Raw genomic sequence first — 19,811 nt, forward strand, 5'->3', positions numbered from 1 at the left:
GATATTTTTTCCACAATTTTGGTTCTCAAGTCCTCAGACAGTTCTCTTCTCCTCTTTCTGTTGTCCATGCTTAGTGTGGCACACACAGACACACAATGCAAAGACTAAGTGAACTTCTCTCCTTTATATCTGCTTTCAGGTGTGATTTTTATATTGCCCACACCTGTTACTTGCCCCAGGTGAGTTTTAAGGAACATCACATGCTTGAACAATCTTATTTATCCACAATTTTAAAAGGTGCCAATAATTTTGTCCGGCCCATTTTGGAGTTTGGTGACATTATGTCCAATTTGCTTTTTTTCCTCCTTTTTTGGTTTAGTTCCAATACACACAAAGGGAATAAACATGTGTATAGCAAAACATGTGTTACTGCAATCCTTTCCTGTGAGGAATACTTCATTTTCTAGAAAAATTTCAGAGGCGCCAACATTTACCGCCATGACTGTATATATATACTATACATCACTCTGCTCTGACCGATCAAGTGGTACCTGAAGGCAGTTAAAAAAAATGTCACAGGGTACAGAAATGACTTTTTTTCACACATCAGCAAAAAAGCAAGAAAAACTGCCAAAACGCATTGACCGCATTTCGGGTGTTTTTGCTGGTGGACAAAAAAAAAATCCGAGCCTCAAAGCAATAGAACAAAATCCCTGTGTCCACGTCTCCTGTGAGGTGAAGATCAGGTTACAAATAGAACTGTGGGGAGATTTAGAACTTTGCACAAAATTTATCATGTGCCTTGCACAAGTATGGTGAATTGCACCATATTTAGACCAACCAAAACGATCTACAAAAAACTTCTACCTACACCAACATTGCTAAAATTTCCCCCAGTGTGTATATGTACAATATAAATAAAACAGTACATTGTAATATATTTGTATATAGTTATAATTTAAAATTAAGAAAATGTAAATTATAACTACATACAAAAAAAATAAAATTATATATATATATATATATATAAATATATATATATATTTGTATATAGTAATAATTCAAATTTATAATTTTAAATATATGTGTGTGTATGTATATATACACTGAAGGCATCAAAACTCTGAATTATCACATGTGGAATTATAGACAGAACAATAAGTGTGAAACAACTGAAAATATGTCATATTCTAGGTTCTTCAAAGTAGACACCTTTTGCTTTGATTACTGCTTTGCACACTCTTGGCATTCTCTTGTTGAGATTCCAGAGGTAGTCACCTGAAATGGTTTTCACTTCACAGGTGTGCTGAGGAGGAGGAGGTGTGATGGTGTGGGGGAGGAGGTGTGATGGTGTGGAGGAGGAGGTGTGATGGTGTGGGGGAGGAGGTGTGATGGTGTGGGGGAGGAGGTGTGATGGTGTGGGGGAGGAAGTGTGATGGTGTGGGGGAGGAGGTGTGATGGTGTGGAGGAGGAGGTGTGATGGTGTGGGGGAGGAGGTGTGATGGTGTGGGGGAGGAGGTGTGATGGTGTGGGGGAGGAGGAAGTGTGATGGTGTGGAGGAGGAGGAGGTGTGATGGTGTGGGGGAGGAGGTGTGATGGTGTGGGGGAGGAGGTGTGATGGTGTGGGGGAGGAGGAAGTGTGATGGTGTGGAGGAGGAGGAGGTGTGATGGTGTGGGGAAGGTGGTGTGATGGTGTGGAGGAGGAGGAGGTGTGATGGTGTGGGGGAGGAGGTGTGATGGTGTGGAGGAGGAGGTGTGATGGTGTGGAGGAGGCGTGATGGTGTGGGGGAGGAGGCGTGATGGTGTGGGGGGAGGAGGCGTGATGGTGTGGGGGGAGGAGGCGTGATGGTGTGGGGGGAGGAGGCGTGATGGTGTGGGGGGAGGAGGCTTGATGGTGTGGGGGGAGGAGGCGTGATGGTGTGGAGGAGGAGGAGGCGTGATGGTGTGGAGGAGGAGGAGGTGTGATGGTGTGGAGGAGGAGGAGGTGTGATGGTGTTGGGGAGGAGGTGTGATGGTGTGGGGAAGGAGGTGTGATGGTGTGGGGAAGGAGGAGGTGTGATGGTGTGGGGGAGGAGGAGGTGTGATGGTGTGGGGAAGGAGGTGTGATGGTGTGGAGGAGGAGGTGTGATGGTGTGGGGGAGGAGGTGTGATGGTGTTGGGGAGGAGGTGTGATGGTGTGGGGGAGGAGGAAGTGTGATGGTGTGGGGGAGGAGGTGTGATGGTGTGGAGGAGGAGGAGGTGTGATGGTGTGGGGGAGGAGGTGTGATGGTGTGGAGGAGGAGGTGTGATGGTGTGGGGGAGGAGGTGTGATGGTGTGGGGAAGGAGGTGTGATGGTGTGGAGGAGGAGGTGTGATGGTGTGGGGGAGGAGGTGTGATGGTGTGGGGGAGGAGGTGTGATGGTGTGGGGGAGGAGGTGTGATGGTGTGGGGGAGGAGGTGGGATGGTGTAGGGGAGGAGGTGGGATGGTGTGGAGGAGGAGGTGTGATGGTGTAGGGGAGGAGGTGTGATGGTGTAGGGGAGGTGTGATGGTGTGGAGGGGGAGGTGTGATGGTGTGGAGGAGGAGGTGTGATGGTGTAGGGGAGGAGGTGTGATGGTGTGGAGGAGGAGGTGTGATGGTGTAGGGGAGGAGGTGTGATGGTGTAGGGGAGGTGTGATGGTGTGGAGGGGGAGGTGTGATGGTGTGGAGGAGGAGGTGTGATGGTGTGGGGGAGGAGGTGGGATGGTGTAGGGGAGGAGGTGGGATGGTGTGGAGGAGGAGGTGTGATGGTGTAGGGGAGGAGGTGTGATGGTGTAGGGGAGGTGTGATGGTGTGGAGGGGGAGGTGTGATGGTGTGGAGGAGGAGGTGTGATGGTGTGTGGGGGGGGGCTTTGCTGGTGACACTGTTGGGGATTTATTCTGATGGTATACTGACCTAGTATGTCTACCACAGCATCTGGCAGCGGCTGCTATTCCATCCGGTTTGCGTTTATTTGGACTTTTGGTCTGTACTGTATATAATATATTTACACACAAATACACACACACACATACACACACACATTATTTAAAATTATAAATTTGAATTATAACTATATACAAATCTAGAAGACAGATAAGAACAGCACATCCAGAGAAGATACAATGAGTTGGTGCACGCCATCATCTGGGTCTTGGTTAGGGATCCCAATGTAACAAATATCCACAGGAAAAGATGGCAGCACACAAACATTTCAAATCCACGTGTGGTTTATTTCATCCTCCGCACAAAAAAACAGGTGCAACGTTTCAACGATCTCACATCGTCTTTCTCAAGCATGATTGCGAAAGACGATGTGAGATCGTTGAAACGTTGCACCTGTTTTTTTGTGCGGAGGATGAAATAAACCACATGAGGATTTGAAATATTTTTTTGTGTGCTGCCGTCTTTTCCTGTGGATATTTATATATATATATATATATATATATATATATATTTGTATATAGTTATAATTCTAATTTATAATTTTAAATGTGTGTATGTATATTTGTATATAATTTTAATTACCGTATGTTTGTACATAGTTGTAATTCTAAATATTATGTGTGTATATATATTTGTATATAATTTTCTGCAGGTAAATAGGAGACAGAAGCGAGGACAGGCTGAACTTGTTTCCGATAACACTGCAGGTTACACACAAACCATCCAACCATTGGCCCCCACGTGTCTGCACCGATTCTTCATCATGGGAATCCACTATAAGGGTCCTGGGTGGTGAACACCACGCAACCACGATGTGTCTGCAGTCCAGATCTAAACCACAAATTGTATGCTGTGAGAGGGGGAGGATACACAGCTCTGACATCACACCGGGGAGACTCCGCCCACTCAGCACAGTTATAGAGAAAAGACATTATACCCTACATATCTGACCTCCAGCCGCAGGAGGAGGGAGGGGGATTTAATTTAGTATTTTACTAGTTATGGGGGCACTCTGCCCCTAGACATCTTATCCAAAGGATAGGGGATAAGATGTCTGATCGCAGGGGTCCCGCTGCTGGAGACATCCACGATCTTGGCTGTGGCACCCCAGACATCCGGTGCATGGAGCGAACTTCGCTCTGTGCAGGATGACTGGTGATGTGGGGCAGAAGCTCGTGATATCACGGCCACGCCCCCTCAATGCAGATCTATGGGAGGGGGCGTGACTACTGTAACGCCCCCTCCCATAGACTTGCATTGAGGGTGTGCGCCTCCGGCGCTGCACCCGAAGCTCTAAACGAACACCGGGTGCAGCAGGAAGATAGTGGTTAAGATGTCTAGGGGCAGAGTACCCCTTTAAGCTGCTCCTGTACAGTAAGGCAAGCAGAGGGTTTGGAGCTCTGTCTCAGGAAGCCCAACCACTATAAAGATATATCATCACAGGAATCAAACTATAAGTTAATTTATTGAGAAACTCGTATAAGAGGGAACCTGTCCCAAGAATACAGTAAATTGATATTTTGGTTTGTTCTTAAATCAATTTTTTTTTTTTACAATTTTTAACCTTTATCAATTAATTTTACAGAAAATAGAGCGTAAATTATTAATAAAGACATTGTCCAAGGTGTCACAGACCTCAGACCTCCGCATGTCGTTCAGTGCAAGAACAGTCAATGCTTATAAAGTGCTGAAGATGAGGAGAGTCCATCCAAATACCCAGCGGCCACCCCAAGGAAGAGGGGGCTGCGTCCATCCATTGAGGGTCTTCTGTGGGAATCCCTTTTGGTCACGGTAGTGGCCATCCTGTTATTTTTCTGAGCCGTCTCAGGTAGAAACAGATTAAAAACGTATGAAATGCGCATATAGAAATCAATTCTGTAAAGCGCCCCCTACAGGAGAAGGGGATTGCAGAGGAATCGGAAGGCATTGAGCCCCATTAAAAAGGAAGAGGCCATAAAATTTCTATAATAAATTGAGACGTCTGTCTACAGTGTAAAATTAAGCAGCGCCTCATGGAGACCAGGGACGTGCACAGGTTAACTAGAAAGGGGGCTTGAGCCCCTGCCCTTTTCATGTTCTTCCTATAAGTGCCCTGGACAGTCTGGTATCATTATGTGGGCATTTATATAAATAATTACAAGTGCCCTTTTATTTTAGTTCAGCCCCTGCCCCCCAAGATGTCTGTGCACGTCCCTGAGGGAGACACATGGTAGGAGCTGGTGGACATTACAATGATGGGAGTTGTTCACTCACTACCAGCTGTTGGGTGTCTTCAGTTGTTGACTCACTTCTCTCATCAGTCTTCTGATCCTTTTTCTTCTCTTTATGCCCAATAACACTCCCAACACCTGCTCCAACTCCAGTTCCGATGGCCCCGCCGGCAACACCCCCCCCAACTGCACCCACGAAGGCGGCAAGCTCAGAGGCCAGAACGACTCCAGCCACAGCAGCCCCTGCGATACCACCGGCAAGGGTAAGGACCCCACCCCCCACTGCGCATCCCATCCCGATGGCACATTTGGTGAAGCGTTTGGAGTATTCGGCACAGAATTTTTCCACTTCTTGGTCTAAGAGAGTCTTGGTCTCGTCCACGAGCTTCTGGCACTCTGCGTCATTGTCGCCTCTCAGACTCTGCCCATACTCGTGGAGAAGGCGAGAAGCCTCATCGCTGACCTTCATCCGCATCTTAGAGGTCGTGACCCTCAAGATTTTCAATGGAGAAGAAGTCATGGGAGCCTGAGGAGGACACAACGAGGTCACATTACATTCCATTGTCTGGGAGGACTAGAAATTATTTATGGTCTCCAATTACCAGACCAAGGACAATGTCCAACCCGTGTAAGAATGATGACATCATCAGCCCGCTATGGCTATAGGGCAGTGTTCCCAAACCTATGTCTCGACAAACCTACAACTCCCATCATGCCTAGACAACCAAAGCCTGTCCAGGCATAATGGGCAGAGCCACAGCTGGAGAGACGCAATACCAGACACAACCTCTGGAGGAGCAATATGGGGAATGGCGGGGCTGACGGGGAATGGAGGGGCTGACGCAGAATGGCGGGGCTGACTTAATTCAGAGATCTTCTTTAGGCTTCCCTCAGTATTCACCACACACATCTTCCTCCTCCTTTCCCCACTGTACTCAAATTGAGATCTGCACTAGACTGTGGCAACTCCCCCCCCTACACTATATACAGGAGAATTTGGGGGTTCCCTTGAGCAGACAGGGTCACTTGATCACCACTGCATCTCTCTCTCTTAAAGGTACAGTACATAAATAACATAATACACAGTGAATATATTAAACATAATAAAGTGCTTGAACATATTGACCAGAGCCACAGCTGGAGAGCCGCAATACCAGACACGACCTCTGGAGGAGCTATGGTTTTCTATTTCTGGACAACCCCATTGAAAGGGATATTCCGGCCATAGACACCTTATCCCCTATTCAAAGGATAGGGGGATAAGATGTCTGATCGCGGGGAGCCCGCCGCTGGGACCCCCTGCGATCTCCGTTCAGCACCCGCATTCTATGCCGGGCTGCTGCTCCAGTCTCGGAAACCTCTGTGTTCCCGAAACTGGAGACGTGATGTCACGCCACGCCCCCACCATTCATGTCTACATGAATTGAGGGGGCGTGATGTTACGAGGGGGATCGCTTGGGGGGGGGGGGGGGGTACGTGTTGTCCCGTTTTTGGATAGGGGATAAGATGTCTATGGCTGGAGTACCCCTTTAAGTGAAATGACCGAGATACAGAATATATTGAGCGGTATGATAAGTTCTGTTACCTCTTTTGCCACAAAATCCTGGAATTTCTTAACGGTGTTTTTCATGTTTTTCATGTTCTCAAGTGCATAAAACATCTGGAGAAAGAAAAAGAGGAGTCAGTGTGAATAAAGAGAGAGAGGAGTCTCATAGTCTTGTGTGGATGGATATGGGGCACACTGGGGTCTTATAACAAAGGCTCCTCCTCCTGCCGGGACCCCCAGGGATCATCAACTACAGGAAAACCCAGTGGTAAGTGGTCACTTTCTATGCAGCGCCACCACAGGACAAACTAAGCATTACACAGAGCCCACTCATCTCACTGGATTAGCGCAGATCGGGGGTACGTTCTATCATCCTGATATGCTGCCCCTAGTGGCCATCTGATGACATTACACTGTTACCTCTAATGGAGAAGCAAAGCTGAAGTGTTCTCTCTGCAAAGTGCTGACGAAATCCTGAAAGATAAGAAACTCGTGAGAAGGAAGCGGAAAAAAACATTTATAATCACATGAGAGATCCTGAGGCCAAAACACCCGGCCTGACCGAGTCTGAGTCTTCATAGGGTGATGGGATCCTGACAGGACTCAACTCAATATCTGCACTGATACAATGTAAGGGAACAGCCTGACAACCATCTCAGCCCCGCACTTGTAAGGTCTATTGTACAGCAAAGACCTCCAGCGTGGAACCCACATGACTACAGCGCAATGTTCTGTATTGTAGTAGTAGTAATAACAAGGATAATAATAACAACAATATTATTATCATTATTATCATCATTATTATTATCATTGTTATTATATTATTGTTATTATCATCATTATTATTATATTATATTATTGTTATCAATGTTATTATTATTGTTATCATCATTATCATTGTTGTTGTTAGTAAGAAAAATAACAACAACGATAATAATAATGATAATAATAATGATAATAACAAACAATAATAATAATGACAATGATAATAACAATGATAATAATAAAAATAATAACAATAATATTGTTATTATTGTTGTTGTTATTATTATCATTGTTATTATTATTATTATCATTGTTATTAGCATCAATGATAATAATAATAATGATAATAATAACAACGATGATGATGATAATAATGATAATAAATAATAATAATAATAAACAATTAATTATTATCTCATATCCAACCTTAAGCATTTGACCCAAATGGCCACACGTGATCTTCGCGCCATGGACATCAGTTTTGCTGTGAAGCCAGACGCCCCCCACAAGGTCCGATACGTAGGTGATCATGTGATCCCTGAAATCATCGTCCATGTCTGTGAATTAATAGAGAAATGATTATGGATCCACCAGACTACAGTCCTAGAGAAGAGGCCGATGATCTCCTGGATCTCAGGACTGATCACTGATCCGTTCTCCATCATTGCACATATTTCCAGCATCTGTCACATAGAATGTCCCCTCGATGGTTTGTAACGTTGTCCATTGGTCCCTGGAGGGACAGTTCTTCTGAGCGGCGGCCATCTTACCTGACAGCCTTCCCTGATTGGATCTCAGGAACGCCTTCCCCGGGTGCGGCAGGAGGAAGCCGCTCACAGACGGACTGCGCAGAGTCTCCAGCACGCGGTGGTATGTCGAGCTTTTCCGAAGTTTCTATAAAAAGAAACGTAAAATATTCTGTGTCCATTATTGTGGTGATAGATTCATCAACCACAGGAGCTCACAATCTAATCCCTCTATGATAGTATAACTCCCATCATCCCTGACATCTAATCTACATAATGTATCACTCCCATCATCCCTGACATCTAATCTACATACTGTATCACTCCCATCATCCCTGACATCTAATCTACATAATGTATCACTCCCATCATCCCTGACATCTAATCTACATAATGTATCACTCCCATCATCCCTGACATCTAATCTACATAATGTATCACTCCCATCATCCCTGACATCTAATCTACATAATGTATCACTCCCATCATCCTGACATCTAATCTACATAATGTATCACTCCCATCATCCCTGACATCTAATCTACATACTGTATCACTCCCATCATCCTGACATCTAATCTACATAATGTATCACTCCCAACATCCCTGACATCTAATCTACATAATGTATCACTCCCATCATCCCTGACATCTAACCTACATAATGTATCACTCCCATCATCCCTGACATCTAATCTACATAATGTATCACTCCCATCATCCCTGACATCTAATCTACATAATGTATCACTCCCATCATCCCTGACATCTAATCTACATACTGTATCACTCCCATCATCCCTGACATCTAATCTACATAATGTATCACTCCCATCATCCCTGACATCTAATCTACATAATGTATCACTCCCATCATCCCTGACATCTAATCTACATAATGTATCACTCCCATCATCCCTGACATCTAATCTACATACTGTATCACTCCCATCATCCCTGACATCTAATCTACATAATGTATCACTCCCATCATCCCTGACATCTAATCTACATAATGTATCACTCCCATCATCCCTGACATCTAATCTACATAATGTATCACTCCCATCATCCTGACATCTAATCTACATAATGTATCACTCCCATCATCCCTGACATCTAATCTACATACTGTATCACTCCCATCATCCCTGACATCTAATCTACATAATGTATCACTCCCATCATCCCTGACATCTAATCTACATAATGTATCACTCCCATCATCCCTGACATCTAATCTACATAATGTATCACTCCCATCATCCCTGACATCTAATCTACATAATGTATCACTCCCATCATCCCTGACATCTAATCTACATAATGTATCACTCCCATCATCCCTGACATCTAATCTACATAATGTATCACTCCCATCATCCCTGACATCTAATCTACATAATGTATCACTCCCATCATCCTGACCATCTAATCTACATAATGTATCACTCCCATCATCCCTGACATCTAAATACTGTATCACTCCCATCATCCCTGACATCTAATCTACATAATGTATCACTCCCATCATCCTGACATCTAATCTACATAATGTATCACTCCCATCATCCCTGACATCTAATCTACATACTGTATCACTCCCATCATCCCTGACATCTAATCTACATAATGTATCACTCCCATCATCCCTGACATCTAATCTACATAATGTAACACTCCCATCATCCCTGACATCTAATCTACATAATGTATCACTCCCATCATCCCTGACATCTAATCTACTTAATGTATCACTCCCATCATCATATCTAATCTACATAATGTATCACTCCCATCATCCCTGACATCTAAATACTGTATCACTCCCATCATCCCTGACATCTAATCTACATAATGTAGCACTCCCATCATCCCTGACATCTAATCTACATAATGTATCACTCCCATCATCCTGACCATCTAATCTACATAATGTATCACTCCCATCATCCCTGACATCTAAATACTGTATCACTCCCATCATCCCTGACATCTAATCTACATAATGTATCACTCCCATCATCCTGACATCTAATCTACATAATGTATCACTCCCATCATCCCTGACATCTAATCTACATAATGTATCACTCCCATCATCCCTGACATCTAATCTACATAATGTATCACTCCCATCATCCCTGACATCTAATCTACATAATGTATCACTCCCATCATCCCTGACATCTAATCTACATAATGTATCACTCCCATCATCCTGACATCTAATCTACATAATGTATCACTCCCATCATCCCTGACATCTAATCTACATAATGTATCACTCCCATCATCCCTGACATCTAATCTACATAATGTATCACTCCCATCATCCCTGACATCTAATCTACATAATGTATCACTCCCATCATCCCTGACATCTAATCTACATAATGTATCACTCCCATCATCCCTGACATTTAACCTAAATAATGTATCACTCCCATCATCCTGACCATCTAATCTACATAATGTATCACTCCCATCATCCCTGACATCTAAATACTGTATCACTCCCATCATCCCTGACATCTAATCTACATAATGTATCACTCCCATCATCCTGACATCTAATCTACATAATGTATCACTCCCATCATCCCTGACATCTAATCTACATAATGTATCACTCCCATCATCCCTGACATCTAATCTACATAATGTATCACTCCCATCATCCCTGACATCTAATCTACATAATGTAACACTCCCATCATCCTGACCATCTACATAATGTATCACTCCCATCATCCTTGACCCCAGGAGCTGATAATCTAATAATCACACAGGCTCTGAGGTTCTGATGTGGCCCCAGATTTAAAGGGGTACTCCACTGGAAAACATTTTTTTTAGATCAACTGGTGCCAGAAAGTTATACAGATTTGTAAATGACTTCTATTTAAAAATCTTAATACTTCCAGTACTTATCAGCTGCTGTATACTACAGAGAAAGTTCTTTTCTTTTTGAATTTCTTTTCTGTCTGACCACAGTGCTCTCTGCTGACATCTCTGTCCATTTTAGGAACTGTCCAGGGTAGAAGCAAATCCCCATAGCAAACCTCTCCTGCTCCGGACAGTTCCTAAAATGGACAGAGGTGTCAGCAGAGAGCACTGTGACACCTCTTAGAGATTGAAAAGAACTACACAACTTCCTGTGGAGAATACAGCAGCTGATAAGTACTGGAAGGATTCATATTTTTACATAGAAGTAATTTACAAATATGTCTAACTTTTTTCTGGCACCTCTTGATTAAAAAAAAAAAAAATGTTTTCCATTGAAGTGCCTCTTTAAATCATTAAATTCCCTTGTCCGCCATGATGCCCTGATATTTATGGCTCCAGATTGTTGGGTTGTGTTGATTCTCGTGGCGTCCTCATTGGATCACGTACGGCGCCGTATCCTCACGTACCTCAGTCTCGTGATCTATATAGGACTTCGCCGCTTCTCGTCCGCAGTTGTCGGGATCATGCCAGTCCCGAACCAGGATATTTAAGTGCTGGGATATAAAACATAAGAAAAAAACATAAATAACGAAGGAACCGCAGCGCAAATGTTCTGTATGACGCGAAGTAATAGTCACCTGTAGATATTGTAGAGAGAAAGATTCCCCTGTGAGCTCCGAGACATGGAGATACATCTGAGAAGACACAGACACATGGCGGTCAGTAAGGTCACATGGGCCGAGGGGCCGTCACTCCACCTTCTGACCAGTGATGGACATAATGGACTGGTACACTGTAACGACACAGTAATCTACCGTACCTCAAGATAATCCAGCTCCGTGGTTTTCAAGCTCGTGTTTACATTGAAGATCTGAGGAACAAAAACGCGTTACATTGGAAGATATTCATGAAATGAAAAACGCGTGGATGACCCTTCATCCCCCACCATCGTGACCGGAAGAGCAAGTTAAAGGGGTATTCCGGCTTTATTCATCTTATCCCCTATCCAAAGGTCTTCTCCCCCATCTCGGTGCAGCTCCTGGCATTCTGTGCCGGGCACTGCCTCCGAGACGGCGATGTCATAGCCACGTCCCCTAGTGACGTCACGCCATGCCCCCTCCATGCATGTCTGCCATCATGCCCCCTCCCATAGACATGAATGGAAGGGGCGTGAAGTAACTAGGGGGCGTGGCCGTGATGTCACATCCCCGTCGCGGAGGCAGAACAGAATATCAGGGGCTGCACCAAGATCGCGGGGGTCCCCAGTGGTGGGACCCCTGATATCATACATCTTATCCCCTATCTTTTGGATGGGGATAAGATGTATAAAGCCAAAATACCCTTTTAAATGAAACTACCCTGGACCCTCAGGTTATGTTCACACTGCAGAATCCCTCCAGAATTCCGTGAGGGGAATTCCGCTAGTAAAATTCCGCATGGTGAACGTTAGCATCTGTCTTCTGCGAGACCCGTTCACACTGCGGAATTTCAGCGGCGGACAATTCCGCCACTGAAATTGTTCCGTGCAAAGAAAGAACATGTTCATTCTTAGCCCGGAAGTCTGCGAGCACTGCATAGCGGTCAATGGTGATGGCGCAGTGCCGCACGGTCCTACCGCCGCCGTCTGCTGCTAGGCTGAATCTCCGCTCGCTGAATTCCGTGGGCGGAGATTCAGCTACAATTCCGCAGTGTGAACATACCCTCATACTGGGGATACTGGGAAATGGGGGATAGATATTATTTGCTGGGACAAGCAGCCCACAGTGTCCTTGTACTGTCACCCAGCTACCAGGTGAATAGTTGTCGTATGGCTGAGGGGTTCTCTCTCCAAGTGTCTAAACTTCCATCCGAGTATTGTGAGCTGAACCTGTATAACCTGCTATTTCCTGTGCCACTGTAGTATTACGTCCAACATTTTGCTCTATACTGCCATCACTGGTGGATCGCATCTGTAAGAATGCATGGAACATTGGTCACATGACTCCTCCCAGATCAGTTGCTATGTAGAAGCTGCTAGAAGGTCTGAGGATGGAGTCTCTTAAGTCCATCCTGCTTTTCTCAGAGGGCTGGATCCAGTTAGTCTGGCCCTAGGAAGAGTAATGTGGACCTGAATGTCTTCCTCCTGCTTGGCCTAATATAGTATATCCCAGTTTCCAGCTGAAGCCTGATGTGCAGCAAATAAAGCCCTGGCTGTGCCAGCAAAGCCACTTCACTTCCACTATCTAAAGTTCCCCAATCAGATTAGGGTCGGCTGCAGTGATCATGTGTAATGTCTCCGGCCCACACCAAGAGGGCAAATCATCTCAAATCAAATATTCAGCTTCACTCCCTGAGGTTTGGGCTCATGTTATGGATGGTGTAACCCAGACAAGGACCATGTTCAATAACCCCCAGATCCCCAGGACGAAAAGATGTAGGAGCTTTTATTATCAGCTCACATACCAGGTAGGAGCTGAGGAGCATGGACAGGGCAGAGAGCTTGATACAAGTCTCCCGATCACTTTCAATGTCCAGCGACCCTTCTGTGTCCAGGACGAACACGGCCATCTATAGGGGGAGAATGAAAAGGTGAGGGCCACGTAAGAGGTAAGATGATGGAAATCCTATATAATCTATAGGAAGGAGAACGAGAAGGTGAGGACCATGTAAGATGATGGAAACAGTATACAATCTATAGGGGGGGGGAACGAGAAGGTGAGGACCACGTAAGAGGTAAGGTGATGGAAATCCTATATAATCTATAGGAAGGAGAACGAGAAGGTGAGGACCACGTAAGAGGTAAGGTGATGGAAATCCTATATAATCTATAGGAAGGAGAACGAGAAGGTGAGGACCACGTAAGATGATGGAAACAGTGTACAATCTATAGGGGGAGAATGAAAAGGTGAGGGCCACGTAAGAGGTAAGATGATGGAAATCCTATACAATCTATACAGATGAGAAAGAGAAGGTGAGGACCACGTAAGAGGAAAGATGATGGAAATCATGTACAATATATAGAGGCAAATGAAGCAACTGGATTCTCCATTGTCAATCCTCCATAAATTCACACAGTCTTAGGGTTTGTTACAATGTGTCAGAGTAGAAAAATCAGAGCTCAAATCTCCCCTGTCCTGGACTCTAGGTGGAGAGATCCAAGGAGAGAGATACATTGCGCTCTTTACCTTTTCACCGTTCCGCTCCAGGATGAATGGTCTGCTCCACACCCATATCCCCTTGGTGACACTGTCTGTCCCGGATCTCCATTTAAACCCAGACAGGGTCTCATCGGCTCCCCCTAGGCTTACCGGCTGACCCTTCTCCTACACATACAAAAATCAAGTTAATCCATTATGAATGATATTGTGGGCATGCTCTATACTACAGATGGATCCCTCTCTGTACGGTACGCCTTCCACATGGGCAGTGTAAACATATGGCGGACCCCCCCCCCCCTGCATTATACAGACAATAACATTTTAGCTTTAGGTCAGTGGTCTCAAACTGTGGCTCTCCAGATATTGCAAAACTTCAAACTCCCAGCATGCCAGACAGCCGTTGGCTGTCTGGGCATGCTGTGAGTTGAAGTTTTGCACTATCCGGCGGGCCACAGTTTGAGACCACTGCTTTGGAGACCACTGCTTTAGGTGGGGACTAGTCGCCCCTTCGATCCCATGCTGTACACTATATTGCCCTCTGCAGGTGATGACTCCTCACCAGGTTGTAAAGGGCTCTCAGAATGTAATTCAATAGGCTGGATTTTCCTTTCCTCTTCTCCCCGATCACACAGATGAGGCACAGGGGGTAACCTGAGACCTCACTGTTCACAAAGCATCTGTCCACAGCAGTTTCATCCAACCACATCTGCCTCTGGGGATCGGTGTAGACCAGCTGAACGGGATGAGCCGGAGCCTAAGGATACAAAATGTCTTTTTTAAAATATTTTTGCTAAAAATCTTTGAATTGAAGACGTGAAGCTGACCGTTGAGAAAGTACCAGATCCACACTCCAACTGAGTGTCCACTGTGATCCCACCTAAAATATCAGAAGGGATGACTACTTTGCTTTCAACTGGATCATTTATGAAATATTACTGGGGCAGTGAAGATACCCATGGCGGTCCCTAAAAAACTCACAATAAAGGTAACATCTGTGCTGCACATCTTCTTCAGGTATGTACTAGATATAACTGAATGGTATCCAGAAACCTTTGGCAATAAGGTCGGCCTGGACTCACCTGACCTAGACCCCACACCCTCGTACAATGCTTTCATTTACCGGTTTGTACTGCGCTTCTTTGGCGGCCAGCTGAACCGTTGACACCACATTCTTGAGGCGGTAGGCCGGTATAAGTTGGTCTTTCTGACAGACTTTCCTGCATTCTGGGCAGCGATAACCCAGGATCGGTGTAGTGGACCAGTAGGATGTGATGCAGGGTTTGCAGAAGGTGTGGCCACAAGTGATAATGACCGGGTCATTGAACTCTGTGAGGCACACGGAGCACATGATATCCTCTTCTATTTTTGAGAAATGTGCAGACCTTTCATGGGACATGGCCGCCCTAACACAGATATATGGGGGAGAATTAAAGGAATGTTACACACTAACAACATATGTGGTCTGACACATGGAAGCTGGACATGACACACTCGGCTCTGCTATACAGTGGCACAAAAAATATTTAGTCAGCCAACAAATGTGCAAGTTCTCCCACTTAAAAAGATGGTAGAGGCTGTAATTTTCATCAAAGGTTATAACATCAACTATGAGACAGAAGGAGAAACAAAAGCCATAAAATCACAGTCTGATTTTTAAAGAATTTATTTGCAAATTATGGTGGAGAATAAGTATTTTCCCCTTTTTGGCAATGACAGAGGTCAAACGTTTTCTGTAAGTCTTCACAAGGTTTTCACACACTGTTTCTAGTATTTTGGCCCATTCCTCCATGCAGATCTCCTCTAGAGCAGTGATGTTTTGGGGCTGTCGCTGGGCTGTCAATACCTACCTACAGGGAAAGGTATTTATAGCAGTGCAAAAGAGTGGGCATCCCCATAGACCCTGGTGCAGCGATTTATTTATAGGACCTTGAAATGCTTCTTATGAAGCCACTCCTTCATTGCCCGGGCGGTATGTTTGGGATTATTTTCATGCTGACAGACCCAGCCACGTTTCATCTTCAATGCCCTTGCTGATGGAAGGAGATTTTAACTCAAAAACCTCATGATACACGGCCCCCAGTCCTGTATGTCTTCCATTTTCTAATAATTGCTCCCACAGTTGATTTCTTCACACCAAGCTGCTTGCATATTGCAGATTCAGTCTTCCCAGCCTGGTGCAGGTCTACAATTTTGTTTCTGGTGTCCTTCGACAGCTCTTTGGTCTTGGCCATAGTGGAGTTTGGAGTGTGACTGTTTGAGGTTGTGGACAGGGGTCTTTTATACTGATAACAAGTTCACACAGGAGCCATTACATAGTAACATAGTTCATAAGGTTGAAAAAAGACCAGAGTCCATCAAGTTCAACCTATTACCCTAATGAGTCCCTACTGAGTAAAGTTGATCCAGAAGAAGGCAAAAAACCCTCATACTAGAGGTAAAAATTCCTTCCCGACTCCAAATATGTAATCAGAATAAATCCCTGGATCAACGTTCTGTCCCTATAAATCTAGTATATATAACCTGTAATGTTATTATTCTCCAAAAATGCATCCAGACCCTTTTATATTTTATTACAGAGTTCACCATGACACCTCCTCAGGGAGAGAATTCCACAGTCTCACTGCTCTTACAGTAAAGAACCCCCGTCTGTGCTGGTGAAGAAACCTTCTTTCCTCTAGACGTAGAGGATGCCCCCTTGTTATTGATACAGTCCTGGGTATAAATAGATCATGGAGAGATCTCTGTACTGTCCTGATATATTATATATATTATTAGGTCACCTCCTTGTTATATATACAGTCCTGGGTATAAATAGATCATGGAGAGATCTCTGTACGGTCCTGATATATTATATATATATATTATTAGGTCCCCTCCTTGTTATATATACAGTCCTGGGTATAAATAGATCATGGAGAGATCTCTGTACTGTCCTGATATATTATATATATTATTAGGTCACCTCCTTGTTATAGATACAGTCCTGGGTATAAATAGATCATGGAGAGATCTCTGTACTGTCCTGATATATATATTATTAGGTCACCTCCTTGTTATATATACAGTCCTGGGTATAAATAGATCATGGAGAGATCTCTGTACTGTCCTGATATATTATATATATTATTAGGTCACCTCCTTGTTATATATACAGTCCTGGGTATAAATAGATCATGGAGAGATCTCTGTACTGTCCTGATATATTATATATTATTAGGTCACCTCCTTGTTATATATACAGACCTGGGTATAAATAGATCATGGAGAGATCTCTGTACTGTCCTGATATATTTATACATAGTTATTAGGTCACCTCCTTGTTATATATACAGTCCTGGGTATAAATAGATCATGAAGAGATCTCTGTACTGTCCTGATATATTTATACATAGTTATTAGGTCGCCCCCTAAGTCTTCTTTTTTCTAAACTAAATAACCCTAATTCTGATAATCTTTCTGGGTACTGTAGTCCTCCCATTCCCCGTATTTCCCTGGTTGCCCGTCTTTGAACCCTCTCCAGCTCCACTATATCTTTCTTGTACACTGGTACCCAGTACTGTACACAGTATTCTATGTGTGGTCTGACCAGTACTGTACACAGTATTCTATGTGTGGTCTGACCAGTACTGTACACAGTATTCCATGTGTGGTCTGACCAGTACTGTACACAGTATTCTATGTGTGGTCTGACCAGTACTGTACACAGTATTCTATGTGTGGTCTGACCAGTACTGTACACAGTATTCTATGTGTGGTCTGACCAGTACTGTACACAGTATTCTATGTGTGGTCTGACCAGTACTGTACACAGTATTCTATGTGTGGTCTGACCAGTACTGTACACAGTATTCTATGTGTGGTCTGACCAGTACTGTACACAGTATTCTATGTGTGGTCTGACCAGTACTGTACACAATATTCTATGTGTGGTCTGACCAGTACTGTACACAGTATTCTATGTGTGGTCTGAACAGTACTGTACACAGTATTCAATGTTTGGTCTGACCAGTACTGTACACAGTATTCTGTGTGTGGTCTGACCAGTACTGTACACAGTATTCTGTGTGTGGTCTGACCAGTACTGTACACAGCATTCTATGTGTGGTCTGACCAGTACTGTACACAGCATTCTATGTGTGGTCTGACCAGTACTGTACACAGTATTCTATGTGTGGTCTGACCAGTACTGTACACAGTATTCTATGTGTGGTCTGACCAGTACTGTACACAGTATTCCATGTGTGCTCTGACCAGTACTGTACACAGTATCCTATTTGTGGTCTGACCAGTACTGTACACAGTATTCCATGTGTGGTCTGACCAGTACTGTGCACAGTATTCTATGTGTGGTCTGCCCAGTACTGTACACAGTATTCTATGTGTGGTCTGATCAGTACTGTACACAGTATTCTATGTGTGGTCTGACCAGTACTGTACACAGTATTCTATGTGTGGTCTGACCAGTACTGTACACAGTATTCTATGTGTGGTCTGACCAGTACTGTATACAGTATTCTATGTGTGGTCTGACCAGTACTGTACACAGTATTCTATGTGTGGTCTGACTAGTGATTTTTACAGCAGTAGAATTATTTCCTTGTCGTGGGCATCTATGCCTCTATTGATGCTCCCCATGATTTTATTAGCCTTGGCAGCAGCTGCCCGACACTGGTCACTACAGCTAATGTGCATTACCGTACATTTATCAGTGTTACCTCATCTGCCACTTCCCAGCCCAAGCCTCCAACCTATCCAGATCCATTTGTAACAGTGCACTGTCCTCTATAGTGTTTACCACTTTACAGAGTTTAGTGTCATCTGCAAAGATTGATACTTTACTATTCAACCCCTCTGCAAGGTCATTTATGAATATATTAAATAGGACAGGACCCAAGATGGACCCCTGTGGTACCCCACTAGTAACAGTCACCCAATCAGAATAAGTACCATTAATAACCACCCTCTGTTTCCTATCACTGAGCCAGTTACTTACCCACTTACACACATTCTCCCCCAGAATAATCCTTCTCATTTCATGCACCAACGTTTTATGTGGCACCGTATCAAATGCTTTGGAAAAATCCAGATATACGACATCCAGTGATTGCCCCTGGTCCAGTCTGGAGCTCACCTCCTCATAAAAGCTGATCAGGTGACAGGACCGATCCCTCATAAATCCATGCTGATATGGGGTCATACATTTATTTTTATCAAGATACTCCAAAATAGCATCTCTTAGAAAACCCTCAAACAATTTACATACAACAGAGGTTAAACGAACAGGTCTATAATTCCCAGGGTCACCTTTTGACCCCTTATTAAATATTGGCACCACATTTGCCATGCACCAGTCCTGGGGAACAGTCCCTGTTACTATAGAGTCCGGGAATATTAAAAATAGGGGTCTGTCTATTACATTACTTAATTCCTTTATAACACGTGGGTGAATGCCATCTAGACCTGGGGATTTGTCTATTTAGATTTTTTGTAGGTGGCACTGTACTTCCTCCTGGGTTAGACAGGTGACCTGTACTTCTTCCTGGGTTAGACAGGTGACCTGTAATTCTTCCTGGGTTA

The 19,811-nt window shown here is 44.2% G+C and overlaps 1 protein-coding gene across 4 annotated transcripts in view; it reads right to left on the bottom strand.

The window, feature by feature from the left end:
• Positions 1–4,330: 4,330 nt before the first annotated feature.
• Positions 4,331–19,811, bottom strand: part of LOC130284748 (RING finger protein 112-like) — a 29,284-nt gene continuing 13,803 nt past the window's right edge. For 3 of the 4 annotated variants that reach the window (XM_056535457.1, XM_056535458.1, XM_056535459.1), the window contains 12 exons: positions 15,355–15,637; positions 14,794–14,988; positions 14,262–14,399; positions 13,540–13,644; positions 11,918–11,968; positions 11,736–11,792; positions 11,565–11,651; positions 8,176–8,299; positions 7,832–7,962; positions 7,061–7,114; positions 6,680–6,754; positions 4,331–5,620 (listed from right to left, as the gene is read on the bottom strand). In XM_056535457.1, coding sequence (XP_056391432.1) covers positions 5,111–5,620; positions 6,680–6,754; positions 7,061–7,114; positions 7,832–7,962; positions 8,176–8,299; positions 11,565–11,651; positions 11,736–11,792; positions 11,918–11,968; positions 13,540–13,644; positions 14,262–14,399; positions 14,794–14,988; positions 15,355–15,637 — 1,810 coding nt within the window. In that variant the 3' untranslated portion in view covers positions 4,331–5,110. The remainder of the gene's footprint in view (positions 5,621–6,679; positions 6,755–7,060; positions 7,115–7,831; positions 7,963–8,175; positions 8,300–11,564; positions 11,652–11,735; positions 11,793–11,917; positions 11,969–13,539; positions 13,645–14,261; positions 14,400–14,793; positions 14,989–15,354; positions 15,638–19,811) is intronic. The other variant, XM_056535460.1, reaches the window with a different exon arrangement.

Source organism: Hyla sarda, chromosome 8 (assembly GCF_029499605.1).
Source record: "Hyla sarda isolate aHylSar1 chromosome 8, aHylSar1.hap1, whole genome shotgun sequence".
Lineage (NCBI taxonomy): Eukaryota > Metazoa > Chordata > Amphibia > Anura > Hylidae > Hyla > Hyla sarda.